The following is a 15,590-nucleotide window of genomic DNA, read 5'->3' on the forward strand; positions in this document are numbered from 1 at the left end:
GTGAGTCATCCTGAAACAAGTACTAATAGAAGGTGGCATTGGGCTTCCCAAACCTTGATATATATATACTACTATGGTGCACATATTCAGCATGCTGTCATATGGGTTACTGAAGAAGATAACTGGGCGAAGTGCATGTTGGAACGCTTGTGTGAAGAAGTATCCATTTTTAGAGAGATGGTGCCCAAGCCAGGGGGAGATGTAATGGACCCTCCATCTTATAGATCTCTCACCATGTTGAATGTGGACAAAAGGTGTTGTGTAAAATACTAGAAAGCCGGCTGACGGGAGTGAGGGAAACGATGTCCTATGAAGATTAATGTGGTTTTATATCAGGACTCAACACAGCTTATAAGCTACATAGACTTGCTCATGTTCTACATAAGACCAAGGGTAGCGGTGAAGAATTGGCACTGGTATCGGTGGACCTAAGTAAGTTGTTTGAAATGGTGGAGTGGGTTTACCTACATTGTGAAAGAGAGCTGGGCTTTGGGCCCCATTTCTGCCGCAGGGTGCAGATACTATACACAGAACACAAGCTGAGGGTATGCAGTGGAGGTTTAATGTGCGGCGGGGCACCCGCGAGGGAAACCCGCTCTCACTGGGATGCCCTCTCTCACCGCTTCTTTTTGTCTTGGCAATGGAACCAATGGGGGCTTTCCTCTGCATGGCTATGGGTGATGATGGTATTGAAGTGGGGGACGTAATGCATTTATTTCGCTGTTTGCGGATGCTGTATTGTTCTATCTACGACGTCCTCGAGAGATGGTGTTGTGGCTTTTGGCACATCTTAGGAGGATGGTAGGACTTCAAATAAACAGAGGTAAATCCCTATTGTTCCCGCTCAGGATGTTGGTGGGGGTCCCAGATACATACCTACTTCCATTGGTGCCGCGTTGGGACACAGACGCCTTTCGAAATCTTGGGGTCAGGGTGGGCCACAATTTTGATGTCCAGCAGTGGTATTGCATAAATCCATTACTGACTAGATTGACTAACTCAGTGAGTTTTTGGAATACTCTGCTGCTCTCCATGGCGGGAAGGGTGGAAGTGATGAAAATGGTGTTTCTTCCTGGGTGCATGTTCATTCTGCAGATAGTGTTTTATATGCTCCAATGTACACTATTTAAGAAGTTTGATAGCTTGTTGATCTCTCTTCTGTGGGCCTGGGGGAGGAGCCGGGTGGCTCTGCCCCAGCTAAAATGAGAGATGTTGGAAGGTTGCATGGGCTTAGCGGACTTAGAGCTTTATTACTACGCCTCTAAGGTACAACATGTGCTGCAATGGGCATCTGAAGAAATGACTTCATAGCACTTGTGCCGGGCATTCTTTGATGGAACTTCCCATGAGTTGTCTTGGATGCCTCGCAACACCCCATACTTGATTAAATAAGTGGCAGAGAGATTTGGGAGTGTGTGGTTAAGTGGGTAATTAAGCAACCACCCTTTGCTAGGGAGTTGGAAATAGGGACACTGCTCCATTTTCAACACATTTCTGAAAATATGTCAGTGTCGAGATGGGGGGCTGGCAGACACTGGGACAGCTGTATCAGGGTGATGTATTTCTTACATTTGTGGAGGCATGAAACATGTTTGCAGTGGGAGGGGTGCAGTTCTTGCAGTATGCTAAATTCGCACATACAGCATGATAGATTTGGACTGAGTTCCTGGCTACTCCTGGGGTGACAGATACACTACATCTGGTACTGACTATGGGGTCAGCAAGACATCTAGTGACACACCTTCACTAAATACTTAAAGCTAGTAGAGCTGAGATTGAACCAGTGAAGGGAGGGGAAGGAGAGCTGACAGACCCACTCACTAACTCAGATTGGACGGTGGCAAGTGAACTGGTAAAGACAGTTTCCTGTAATGCCAGATTTAAACTAACTCATTTTAATTGCCTCCACCGTACATATATTATGCTGATTAAACTCAGTAAGATGTATGTGTGCCTTGCTATTAGCCAAAAGAAGAATAGCTGTCGGGTGGATGGATACTAGGGCTTCTTCTGTCACATTATGGCGTAGGGATGTGGTGGAGTGGGCGATCGCTGAGGAAGTGCTTATGAAAATCAATCGTAGGGATGATAAATTGCAGGAAGATCTAGTCACCTGGGCTGCATTGTTCGGAGGTATGCATGGCACTCAGGATGGGGTTTCTACACAGGCTACGCAGTCACGGGGAGAAAGCATACAAACTGCACAGGACCCTGATATGATGGGTATGAGTCTGTTAACGTGCCTCGGAATTCCAGTGAATGCGCTTCTCTTTGATGAAAAGCTGAGAAAAGTGATGTGGGAGATAGGAGGGTTGAGTAGCCTTAATGCCTTTTGAACCGCTTCAAGTGGAGTAAAACAGCTGAAGGGAGGATTTTAAAACTGTATTCAATTACATGTATTATTGGTTGTTGCTAAATTATCTATATGCTGTACCAAGTTATGTTGGTTATTGTTTAATAACTGTTTAAAGGTTTAAAAAAACAATAAGGCAGGAATGTATACATTTGTATTGCCATCTGAGGTGGGCAAATGGTTGTATAATGCCTAATAACCAGAAGAAAAGAACAATCCCTTTTTGAACTGGTCATGAGAGGTAGCTACATCTTTGGAAATGATCCATACATTGTGAGACAGACTGGCATTATATGGGCACAGATTACCAAGCACATTCTGAAAAGGCCGCACTTTGCTAAGGAGTTGGATGTTTGTTTCCCTGAAGCTATTTAAACCCAAAGATGGGATTATGGCAATGTTGCAATGGTGCAAAGTTGGACTTATATCCCAGTGAGACCTTTCTCACTTTTCAGTAGGCACGGGGTGCCTCCTGGTCTCTTCTGGATTCCAAGCTGCTCTGACAGCAACAAAGGTTCTTGAGGCGCTTTTGTGGTTGAGCTTGACCCATCACATAGTGACACTTATGTGTAGAGCTATGAGATTGGATAGATTTAGAATAGCGCCCAGGGTGAGCGCAGCATGGGACACATATATTGGGGAACTGCTGAAAGATGGAGCCTACATGTTCTCAGGTGGGAGAGGTTTCGGGAAATACAAAATTTAGGTTGATACTATTTAACTTCCTCTACTATCCTTTCTGCCACCGATTGTATTGACTAAAATATACTCTGGGAGATCGCCTTATGTCCGAGGTGCAATACAGGCAGTGTCCCTTTTCCTTTTGGCGTTGATATTCCCCCCATCCCCCGATATTTACCTTCTGGGAAGAGGTGTTCGCAAAACTGTCGGCGGTTACCGCAAACCCATTGGATTTGGGTCCTCAGTTGGGGCTGCTAGGAGTGATCCCCAAGGAAAAGAATAGAAAAATGCAACACAAATTCCTACACCTGGTGTTGGTAGTGGCTCAGAAGGGGATGGCAATGGGGTTGGATGAATTCCAGGGGCCCCAGTATAATATTATGTGTCAGATGTGTAGTAAGTCATTCAACAAGCATTTTTAATAATTGAAGAGTTCAATTTATGCAAGGCTGCATGATTTTAACAAGCAGGGCATCAATTCTCTCTTCAAGGTGGGTAGGTAAAACAATTGGTGCCCCTGCACTAAAAGTCTCTTGCCACTAACCACCATGGCCCCATAGCCTGTTGAGGGCACAGTAGTTGTTCCCCACTAAGGGTTGGGGGTCCAGTTGATGTATTGGTCGTTCCAGCAACCTGTAGAACTCAGCTAGAGGGCACTGTAGAAGCTCTCAGTAGTCTTGAGATGCGACATCATTGGGTAGAAAGGCCTCATGGTAGTCCAGAATGCACATACGAGAGGCAGAATATCAATTGACTATGCATGAAGTACTTTCATTCACAACACCAGGGGTTTCTCTGAGTAAAAACGATGGAAGTTGTGTGGTGAGGGGTAAATCATAGAGCTCTCAACCCTAGTTGAGGTACCCTGGAGGCTTATTTGTACAGGATATGAGAGCTAGTGCCTGGACCTATCTGGAAACTACATGAGTGAAGGGGAAATCTTGGTCTGGACAGGAGGTTGGGGTAGGCTTTGGTGCTCCCTAGCAATGATGAGACACTCTGTACTCTGTACAGGAGGTGAGGTATAGCACTCGTACTCGCTGGGCTGACCTAGCACACAATTTGTGTTGGTGATAGTAAGCCTATTACTCTCTTGGATGGATAAGACCAAGCGGTTCATCCTACGAGGAGCTGCGCCTCTTCGCTCCATTTTTTGACAGTTCTGGAGCTTTAACAGATCTGTGAAACTCACGGGTAGTGGAGACTTAAGGCCCGGAGTGTTCTCTACATATAGTTGTGATAAGTTTGGGGTCATCATCTATTACATCAGTAGAAGTTGCCATTCAGCCATATTCTCTTTTTTGGACGTTACGATAGGAAACGTCCCAAACTAGGCACCTACGGGAGACTTAAGTATATTTTATGGATATTGATGTCGGAGCTATCCATGTGCATTAAAAAGGAACTGCTTCTCAAAATACATGGCTTCCTGATGAAGACTCTCAGCCAAAACACGTTTAGGAGATTGGATCATACAGTTATGATACAGAAAATTGAATAAATTACGCAACCCTAGCAGTCTTATAACTGTCAATAGTAGAAAATTGAATATTATGTACAGTGACTGTCAATTCATCATATTCAACAAATTGTGATTCTGGATTACAAACTTATATTATATATAAGAAACTGTGTTGCTATTGATTACCAGCTGTTTAAGCCTCTATCATTTTCTAAATGATAACTTAAAACAAAGAGAGGCATGTTGTATCCATGGACGGATAGCAAGATATCACAACGTGGTTGATGCACTGTTGTATATGGACGAATGAATGGGTAAGTATGATTGTATGGTTGAGATATGCATGATTAACAGTATGGATGATATATTTTAAAAGAATTCAAAAGTATATTTTATATCTGAATGAAACATCATTTTTTTAAATATAATAAACGTATTGTATTTGTATAGAATTTGAGTTGCTTGGTCACTGGTCCAGCTTCCCCAACATCCATAGAGTATGATATAACTGCAATTGAAATATATAGTTACCTCTGAGTTTCTTAGTACAATATATTGCACTCTGTACTCTGTACAGGAGGTGAGGTATAGCACTGGGACTCTCTGGGCTGACCTAGCAGACAATTTGTGTTGTGATAGTAAGCCTAGTACTCTCTAGGATGGATAAGACCAAGGTACTTTGGCCAAGTTGTGTTGGCTTTGGGTGATGATTAGCGATTAGTCAATAGACTGTGAATTTAGGTTGGCCCTGTGTTCATATGTAGTCCACTTTTCTCCTACAGGCAACTGGGACAGTTCTGTTGACATGACAGACCTAGGACCCTCCCACATCATTAACATAAAGAAAGAGAAACGGGAAACAGAGGAAGAGACCAAGAATATATTGCGGATGCTGGAGAAGGATGACGTAAGAATACCTTCAAGACTCCACTCAACTGTGGGTCTGTCTAGGTCATTAGATTTTGGAGATTTGTTCCTACTCTGATCATGTAATCCTGTGTCTTGTTGTCTATTGATGAGATCTCTGGTGATCTTATACCATGTTGCAGCTCATTACGTGTGAGGGTGTGGGAGAGAGGTGGAATAGAGAACAAAAGTTGAGTGAAAACATTCCCAAGCCCCAGGTGGTTTTATTTATTAATGCGAATAGCCATATGTATGCCCTGTTGATATTTAAAATGAAAGGAAGATGTCTGTCTTAGAGCAGTTTGTTTCCGATTTTCCTTTACCTTTGCTAAGAAAGAAATGTAGCACTCTCGCTCTCCTGCAAGGAGCCAGATGTTGTTTGGATTTTGACTTTGGCTAATATAAAATCCCAATAGTCTCTGCATCTTTACTGAGGCACAGAATTGTGGGGTTGGTGATTTGTATGGGTTTGTCAAAAAGCCTGTGATATCCAGGGACGGCAATAGAGCTGTGGTATACAGTCCTTTTTTCACTGTGTACTGATCATGCTTTACTAGATAATGGAAACTAAGTATAATGTATTGGTAAATAAAACCTATTTAGTTTACAGTGTCATTCAACCACACTGAATTCCGGCCCCACAATGCCGGTAATTCTGATAAAGTGTTTTTGTGGACACAGACATGCACTACAAAGCCAGAAATGGAGGAAAATTCAATAGGTAGTAGTAAATGTCATACCACTTTACATTCTCATGCTTCTCCCAATTAAACCTGTACCTTCCTATCATCCAGGGTAGGAAAGGACTAAAAATAGAATATGACCCTGGAAAGGGCAGAAATGAAGCTTGGAATTAAGTGATTTGTTGGGTGCGGGTGATTGAGATATTTGGGCCCCACCACCAAGGAAAAACTACCAGCTCTCTGACATTTCTGAAAACTAAACATCAGAGGACCTGGGAGGTATGGATGCCACCAGTTTTGCCTACCCAACATGCCCTGCAAATATTAAGCTGTGGTTCAAATCCAAAATTTCTCTTATTTCTGTGCCATAAAGTTCTGCAATTTGTGATGAACAGCAGGAGTCCTATTACCCACTGTTTCCACACTTTTACCCACAAAAAGATCAGAACTTCGAGGGGGCGGGCCTGTCATAATCAATAGGAAGAGGCCAAAAGTACCTGTGGTCTTCACACAGTTAAAGCTTTGGACTATTTCTGACTTTGCAATAGAGCCACTCATACATGCGGGGTTCTGTTTACATTAGAAGACGTGTGGGAACGTTGGATGGTGGAACATTTATCTTTTCTCAGAAGTTCTGAAGATTTCTGTTACAGGAAATTAAGAATTTGTGATTATTTTGTTTATCCGTACTTTGACATTTTCAGTACATTCTATGCAATCAAAAATGCTATGATCAGCCAGTGAGATCAGCTTGTATTTCGCTGGATCTCTGCTGTTTATAAAAGTCTGAGATTGGGAGCTATGTGGCTCAGGGTGGCAGTGAACTAGGGGACCCCCATTACATCCTGCTGAGGCTGTCCAGCCCTTCCGGTGCTCACGGCCTGAGCGGCGGTGCGCCGGGCAGCCGAGATCAAGACCCCGTGCCGTTGGTACCAGGAGCTAGAGGGCGGAGCGCCGCATTCCTCCTCAGTGGGCCTGCCTCCTCCAACGGTGGTCAGAGGATAAACAAGAGAGCGGCAGGGCCTTGCACCCAACTACAGAGCCAGTTGGCCCCTGGTGATACATCCCTCCTTAACCCTGAGCTCCTGCGACCTCTGTCAAGGCCCCCGGCGAAGTGGGTCCTGAACACATCAACGGCGAGGCAAACCCCTGCCCCCTGACCGCCCGCCCTTGGCGTCTGCTCCAAGTGGCCTTATCTCCTTGAAGGGCAAGAGAACCCTCCCTTTATATTGCCCTGAGATCCTGGGAGTGCCCCTTGGATTCACTTATCTGGCTGAGACGTTCGCCCCCCTACTTAATATTACCACTGGCCCTGGAGGATAGACTGGTGGGGATGTCCCCGTAGTTGTCACTGTAGCCCTGAGTGAGTGCTTCTTTGCCCCCTCCCCTTGCCGCAGTACTGGGGCACCATTTGGATCATTGATTGGGGGACCAGGGGCAGCGATTTGGTGACCTATGTCCGCTTTTAAGGGATTGTGGGGCAGACCCAACGCTCTTGGGCCCTGACACCAGGAGTATTCATGGGCCCCCTGCCTGGAATTGCTGTATGTTGGACTTGCTTTTTTCTTGCTTTGTGCCCTCTCAGTCAGTGAGGGCCATGGACCGTGCCTCTCCTCACACACCAAGTTCGGCAGCCTTTTTTGCGCCAGCGGACCTGGCCTGCCTGACCTGAGCCCGGCCCTATGAACTCTGGACCCATGACCTACCGGCGCTGCAGGCGGTGAGCTCCTTCAGTGTGAGGCCTGCCTTATTATCACTTCTCCTGCCCTGCCTCATTCTGCTTACGCCCCTCCAGTGCCCACCCATGACGTGTCGCTCACATGGCCTTTTTGGGTGAGGCTGCTGATCTCACTGGAGCCCCTGGAGAACGACTTCTCATGCTGCCATTGCTCAAAGGCAAGCAGGTTAGGTTCCCTTCTGAGGGCGTGCCCTTCCATCGGGCCCTTGGTTGCAATGAGCAAAGACAGATCTCTCCACCCTTGTGCGCCCCAGACCCACCTGGACTAATATGCTACAGGTCCAGGTGGGGGGAGGCGGTGCATAGAGGCCATCCACGTCGGAGGTAGACCTCACCATAATCCTCCATGCCATCCAGATGTCCCAAGCACTGTGGAAACCAAGATCGATGAGTTGTGGGTAGACGTTGCCATTCTGTGCCAAGATCTGCACAGCGCTACAGCCAGGATCATAGAGGCCGAAACTCGTCTGTCCACTGTAGAGGATGATGTAATTACCCCGAAACATCAGGTGTCAGGCCTCCTCACAAGCCTGACAAAGCTCCACAGCTGTGTGGCAGATCCAGAGAATAGGTCTTGCCGCAATAATATCCACATCGTTGGGATCCCGAAGGTAGCGACCTGCCACAGGCTGTAGACTTCCTCAAAGCATGGATCAGGTTCTGGATGCCGTCAGACCCTTTTGCCCCCTAGTTCACGATTGAGAGAGCGCACAGAGCCTTGACTCCCAAACCACTGCTGGGGGTACCACGTCGGCCCATGATCGCCCAAATTCCCAATTTCAAGGACAGGGACGAGATCTTATGGGAGGCCTGATCCTTCTCGGGCCTCCGGTGTAGCCATGCCAGGATGCACATTTTTCCAGATTACACTAAGGAGGTTAAGCAACAGTGCTGCTCTTACTTGGCAGTCAAGCAGAAACTTTGTGCACTCGGCCTCCCTTCCCATCTCCTGTTACCAGTCAGACTTTGAGTTGTCTATCCTAACAAATCCCATTTATTTGAGAATCCGAGCATGGCTTATCGAGGAGCGCCCACCCGACGGTCCGAGCGGATTCTCCTGCCTGAGGAAGTGGCCCTCTGAGTCCACCCAGACAGCAGTAGCTCCTAAACTGAAGCGGAATCACACCAGCTTACGAAAAGGACGTAGCACAATAAGATCTGGTGACCGTCCTGACTCCGTCACACGTGGTCGCTCCCCCTCGCTCCCTGGCTTCAGCATCCAGCAGTTGGTATCGTAGCCTGCATTCATTCATTGTGATATTACTGCTACGTTGCGCCCTTTAGTGTCTGCGCTCCGTCCTGAGCACATAACATTGCCGCATTGCCGAATCTAGCGTAACGCTATTACTGGAACAGCCCACATCGTGCCATTCTAAGTGTGCTGCATACTGTAGCGCTTGTGTAGGCTCGCATTGCACTCTGTGATTATCTGTGCCTGCGCCTCTGCAAACCCCAATCTCGTTGTGTTTTCTTTCGTTTTTGCTGCCATCTTGTTTGTTGTGCCTTCCAGCCCGCCCCTCCACCCAGCTCCCGCCTCCCAGCTGACCCTCCCTCCCACAGGACTGATATTGACGATCCCTTACACCGCAGTGTCGTGACCGTCCTGACTCCGCCAGACGCGGTCGCTCCCCCTCGCTCCCTGGCTTCAGCATCCAGCAGTTGGTGTCGTAGCCTGCATTCATTCATTGTGATATTACTGCTACATTGCTCCCTTTAGTGTCTGCGCTCCGTCCTGAGCACATAACATTGCCGAATCTAGCGTAACGCTATTACTGGAACAGCCCACATCGTGCCATTCTAAGTGTGCTGCATACTGTAGCGCTTGTGTAGGCTCGCATTGCACTCTGTGATTATCTGTGCCTGATTGTGCCTGCGCCTCTGCAAACCCCAATCTCGTCGTGTTTTCTTTCGTTTTTGCTGCCATCTTGTTTGTTGTGCCTTCCAGCCCGCCCCTCCACCCAACTCCCGCCTCCCAGCTGACCCTCCCTCCCACAGGACTGATATTGACGATCCCTTACACCGCAGTGTCGTTGTGATGTATTCCTATAGGTTCTGTATCGATCCCCCTATTCCTGACCCTGTTCTGGTTAACAAGTTAACTAGCAGCCATCCCATGATGCAGAAACCGTTATCTGATGAAGCCACACCACGGCACAGGAACGTGTTATCTGATTAGGTCATAACGCTTGCCATCTAATTAGACAAGCGATATTCCTCCAGCCCCTGATAAGGCATACGGAGTTCTCAAAACAAATCAAACCTATGACAACCTGGGAAAAACCCTGCGGCCATTGTTTTGATTTCATCGAGAACTTCAGCAAAAGAATGTGCTAACGACCAAGTCGTATGACATCCTTATTGACGTATCTATGTCCATCCTTACGTCAATCTCGGCACCTTACAGGTATAAATATTACCGGTATTGCCTTAAGCAAACACACGCGGTGGTGACGAGATCGGAGCAGCCAGACTTGCCGAAGCCCAGAGCAGAGCAGACCCCGCTGGCGCAGCCCCGCCTTCCTGACGCGCTGAGAACGAGACGCTGCCTTTCTCCTGCCGAGAAATCCAGCTCCGGCGCTTCCGAGCAGCCCTCGCAGGCAGCTTGGAATATCGAGACCAGAGACGAGAGATACCATCCCTCATTCATCCTAGATTCCAGGTACAGAACTGAATAACCCCTTGCAGAGAATTCTTGAGTCAGTCACTTGGCAAAACAAACTTAACTTAAACTGCTACTTTCTATTCCCGCCCACGTATTAGGCTTAGGTCAGGTACACTGGGGTAGGCGTAGTTAGAAACACCAGTTGAGTACGATTAGTCAAATGTATATGTGTATGTATCTATTTTATCCATTTTAAACCATCATATGGCTTAGAAACCATATAAATGTTTTTACAGTATTATTTTATACTTCTGCTCTTATTGTATGCACTTTACTTAACCATAAGTATTGCGATAATATCGATCCATTTCTCTTGTATGAGAAAAGAGACTGATCAATAAATAACATCTTTTATTGAACACGCCCGTCTCTTCCTTTTCTCTACAATCTGGTGAGACTAAGAATGCACGTACTGACTGAGTAAAATAAGTTGTCTTTTGTTTTCACACGACTCTAGAGATACACTCTTGATTAGGGGAGAGCAAAGTTGTCATGTTCTATGGTTGTCAGAAACTAAATCCCTTCTTGTCTATCCAGGGAGGTTCAACTCCTCCTTGCCTATTCGAGAAAGTTTCTAGTGAACTCTGAGCTAGCTGGCAAACCCAAAACTTTAAGTCTAATATCGACAATAGAAGACCTAGTTAACGTCTGGTCTAGGCCTATACTATTGAAGGTATTATTCCAATGCGCAGAGCCTATTGGGATAATAGGAACTACACTACCGCGTCTGACTCCGTCAGACGCGGTCGCTCCCCCTCGCTCCCTGGCTTCAGCATCCAGCAGTTGGTATCATAGCCTGCATTCATTCATTGTGATATTACTGCTACATTGCGCCCTTTAGTGTCTGCGCTCCGTCCTGAGCACATAACATTGCCGCATTGCCGAATCTAGCGTAACGCTATTACTGGAACAGCCCACATCGTGCCATTCTAAGTGTGCTGCATACTGTAGCGCTTGTGTAGGCTCGCATTGCACTCTGTGATTATCTGTGCCTGATTGTGCCTGCGCCTCTGCAAACCCCAATCTCGTCGTGTTTTCTTTCGTTTTTGCTGCCATCTTGTTTGTTGTGCCTTCCAGCCCGCCCCTCCACCCAGCTCCCGCCTCCCAGCTGACCCTCCCTCCCACAGGACTGATATTGACGATCCCTTACACCGCAGTGTCGTGACCGTCCCGACTCCGTCAGACGCGGTCGCTCCCCCTCGCTCCCTGGCTTCAGCATCCAGCAGTTGGTATCGTAGCCTGCATTCATTCATTGTGATATTACTGCTACATTGCGCCCTTTAGTGTCTACGTTCCGTCCTGAGCACATAACATTGCCGCATTGCCGAATCTAGCGTAACGCTATTACTGGAACAGCCCACATCGTGCCATTCTAAGTGTGCTGCATACTGTAGCGCTTGTGTAGGCTCGCATTGCACTCTGTGATTATCTGTGCCTGATTGTGACTGCGCCTCTGCAAACCCCAATCTCGTCGTGTTTTCTTTCGTTTTTGCTGCCATCTTGTTTGTTGTGCCTTCCAGCCCGCCCCTCCACCCAGCTCCCGCCTCCCAGCTGACCCTCCCTCGCCCCCGCCCCCTCCACTTTCCACATATGTCAGATGCTTCTGCGCGCAGCGTTCACGCGCAGCGTTCGCGCCCTAGTTGCGCCGAAGGTGCGCCAAAGGTAAGCCCGTCTACGCCCGTCCGCGACCGGACCACGCCCAGCGCCAGACCCCCTGGTCCTCGCAAGATCCATTCCGCCCGCATAACATATGACGACGCCGCTCTCCTTGCCCTTAACCCCGGACGCACCCCACAATGCTGCGTAGCTATCCCAGGACACACCCATGGACCATTCGCCTGCCTCTCCTGCAAGTTCGCCTGCATCAGGACCCACACCAAATCCTCCCCCTCCAAACACAACTCCGACTCCAACCACCTGAAGTGTATCCTGCTGAACACCCGCTCGGTCCACAAACACGCCACTGAACTCTGGGACCTACTCGACACCACATCACCGGACGTAGCCTTCCTTACAGAAACCTGGATGAACGCATCATCAGCGCCCGACATTGCCATAGCCATCCCGGACGCTTACAAGATCATCCGAAAAGACCGCACCAACCAAACAGGAGGAGGCATCGCCATCGCCAATAAGAACACCATCCGAGTCACGACCAGCTCCGACGATAACCTCGCTACCGCTGAACATCTTCACTTCCAGATCCACACCGACCCCAGGACCACACTTAGAGGCACCCTCATGTACAGACCACCAGGAACCTGCACACAATTCAATGAAGACATCACTGACTTCATCAGCCCACATGCCCTTACCTCCGACAACTACATCTTACTGGGAGACCTCAACTTCCACCTGGAAAAGAACAACGACAGCAACACTACCACCCTTCTGGACAACCTGGCCAATCTCGGACTCAAACAACTTGTTAACACCCCCACCCACCTCGCCGGACACACACTCGACCCTATCTTCACCTCCAGCAAACACATCTCCTTCAATCAAACCACGGCTGTCCATTGGACGGACCACAGCTGCGTTCACTTTAGCTACAAAAAGACCTCGACCTACATCCCACCACAACCTATTCCTCGAAGAAACTGGAACAAAACCACCACCGACCAACTCCTCACTTCGCTTAATCATAACCCCCCCGCCATATCATCGGACCCAAACCAAGCCGCCTCCAATCTCACACAATGGATTACCCACAGCGCTGACGAATTAGCACCCTTGAAAAACCACCAGATCAAACAAGGAAGCAAAAAGGCCCCTTGGTTCAACGATGACCTTAAGAAATCCAAGAAGTTATGCCGTACCCTCGAGAAAACCTGGAGAAAAAACCCATCCACTATCAACTTGACCACCTTCAAGGACGCCACCCGCAAACACCACCAACTGATTCGATCCACCAAGAAATCAGCATTCAAGGACCGACTCGACAACAACTCCCACAACAGCAAGGAATTATTCAACATCGTCAAAGAATTTACCAACCCCATCGCCTGTGCCAACGACATTACTCCCTCCCAAGACCTCTGCAACTCCCTATCCTCTTTCTTCCACAACAAAATCGCCGACATTCATAACAGCTTTGGAAACCGATCCGAAGAACAATCCACTCCACCCACTTCCGAACCAAAACAGCACTATCACAACCTGTGCGCCTGGAACCCAATCATGACTGAAGACACCATCCGCCTGATGAACTCCATCCACTCTGGATCGGCAACCGACCCTTGTCCCCACCACATTTTCAACAAAGCAGACTCCATCATCGCACCCCATCTATGTGAGGTCATCAACTGCTCCTTCAACTCAGCCACCTTCCCAGAAAGCTGGAAACATGCCGAACTCAGCGCCCTTCTGAAAAAACCAACAGCGGACCCCTCTGAACTTAAGAACTACCGCCCCATCTCACTCCTCCCCTTCCCGGCCAAAGTCATGGAGAAAGCCGTCAATAGTCAGCTTGCCGCCTTCCTTGAAACCAACAATTCACTTGACCCCTCACAGTCCGGCTTCCGAGCCAAACACAGCACCGAAACCGCCCTTATCGCCGCTACAGACGACATCCGCACGTTACTGGACAATGGAGAAACAGCTGCCCTCATCCTACTTGACCTCTCCGCCGCCTTCGACACAGTCTGTCATAACACCCTCATACAACGCCTCAGCAACATCGGAATACAAGGGAAAGCGTTGGACTGGATCATCTCGTTCCTCGCCGGAAGAACCCAGAGAGTCCGCCTCCCCCCATTCAAATCAGAAGCAACCGAAGTTATCTGCGGCGTACCACAAGGATCATCACTCAGTCCCACTCTATTCAACGTGTACATGAGTCCCCTCGCATCCATTGCGCGACAACACAACCTCAACATCATCTCTTACGCTGACGACACCCAGCTGATCCTCTCCCTCACCAAAGATCCTAACACCGCCAAAACCAATTTACACGAAGGAATGAAAGAAGTAGCCGAATGGATGAAAAACAGTCGACTAAAACTAAACTCTGACAAAACGGAAGTCCTCATCTTAGGATCATCCCCCTCCGCATGGGACGATTCATGGTGGCCACCGGCTCTAGGCACAGCACCCATACCCACAGATCACGCACGTAACCTAGGCTTCATCCTAGACTCCTCACTATCAATGACCAGACAGGTCAACGCCGTCTCATCATCATGCTTCAACATCCTACGCATGCTCAAAAAAATATTCCGCTGGATCCCCACCGAAACAAGAAAGACAGTCACCCACGCACTGGTCACTAGCCGACTAGATTATGGAAACACCCTGTACGCTGGAACCACAACCAAACTACAGAAAAAACTCCAACGCATCCAAAATGCCTCAGCCAGACTCATACTTGACATCCCCCGTCAAGCTCACATTTCCGGCCATCTGAAAGATCTCCACTGGCTTCCCGTCAACAAAAGAATAACGTTCCGTCTCCTCACCCACGCACACAAGGCCCTCTACGACCTAGGACCCGAATGCCTCAACAATCGACTGTCCTTCTACACACCCACCCACCAATTACGTTCATCCAATCAAGCCCTCGCCACAATCCCGCGCATCAATAGATCCACCATGGGAGGAAGATCTTTCTCCTACTTAGCGGCCAAAACCTGGAACTCTCTCCCCACTCACCTTCGCCTCACACAGAACCACCTCTTCTTCAGGAAGCAGCTAAAAACCTGGCTATTCGAAAAATAATGCACCCACCCTCACTCAAGCGCCTTGAGACCCTCTGGGTGAGTAGTGCGCTATACAAATTACTGAACTTGAACTTGAACTATCTAAATCATCCTCAAGGTCTCCTGGCCCATGAGATCAATCCACGTCATGAATACATTCCACAGTAACCACCACCTTGGTAGAACTTCCATCGAATCGAGAGGACCTTCAAACAGCAGCCTCTACACCTTCTAGTGAGCTGATGGCTGACACTGACCTTTCACAAAGTCCCAGCATCAAAATTTCCAGTAATCAGCACTGTGGCGCGAACGAGAATAACCTCTTGCTCATTGCTCATTGTGATGTATATTGTGGCAGTATTTCCTGACAATCGTATGTGACTGGATGATGGTTGCAAGTGATCCTAT

At 48.1% G+C, this 15,590-nt stretch overlaps 1 protein-coding gene across 2 annotated transcripts in view; it reads left to right on the forward strand.

The window, feature by feature from the left end:
• Window positions 1–15,590, forward strand: part of POLR3D (RNA polymerase III subunit D) — a 200,826-nt gene that overhangs the window by 141,566 nt on the left and 43,670 nt on the right. For both annotated transcript variants that reach the window (XM_078666377.1, XM_078666376.1), the window contains exon 5: window positions 5,279–5,403. In XM_078666377.1, the coding sequence (XP_078522503.1) occupies window positions 5,279–5,403 (125 nt within the window). The remainder of the gene's footprint in view (window positions 1–5,278; window positions 5,404–15,590) is intronic.

This window comes from Lissotriton helveticus, chromosome 11 (genome assembly GCF_964261635.1).
Source record: "Lissotriton helveticus chromosome 11, aLisHel1.1, whole genome shotgun sequence".
NCBI classification, from domain to species: Eukaryota; Metazoa; Chordata; class Amphibia; order Caudata; family Salamandridae; genus Lissotriton; species Lissotriton helveticus.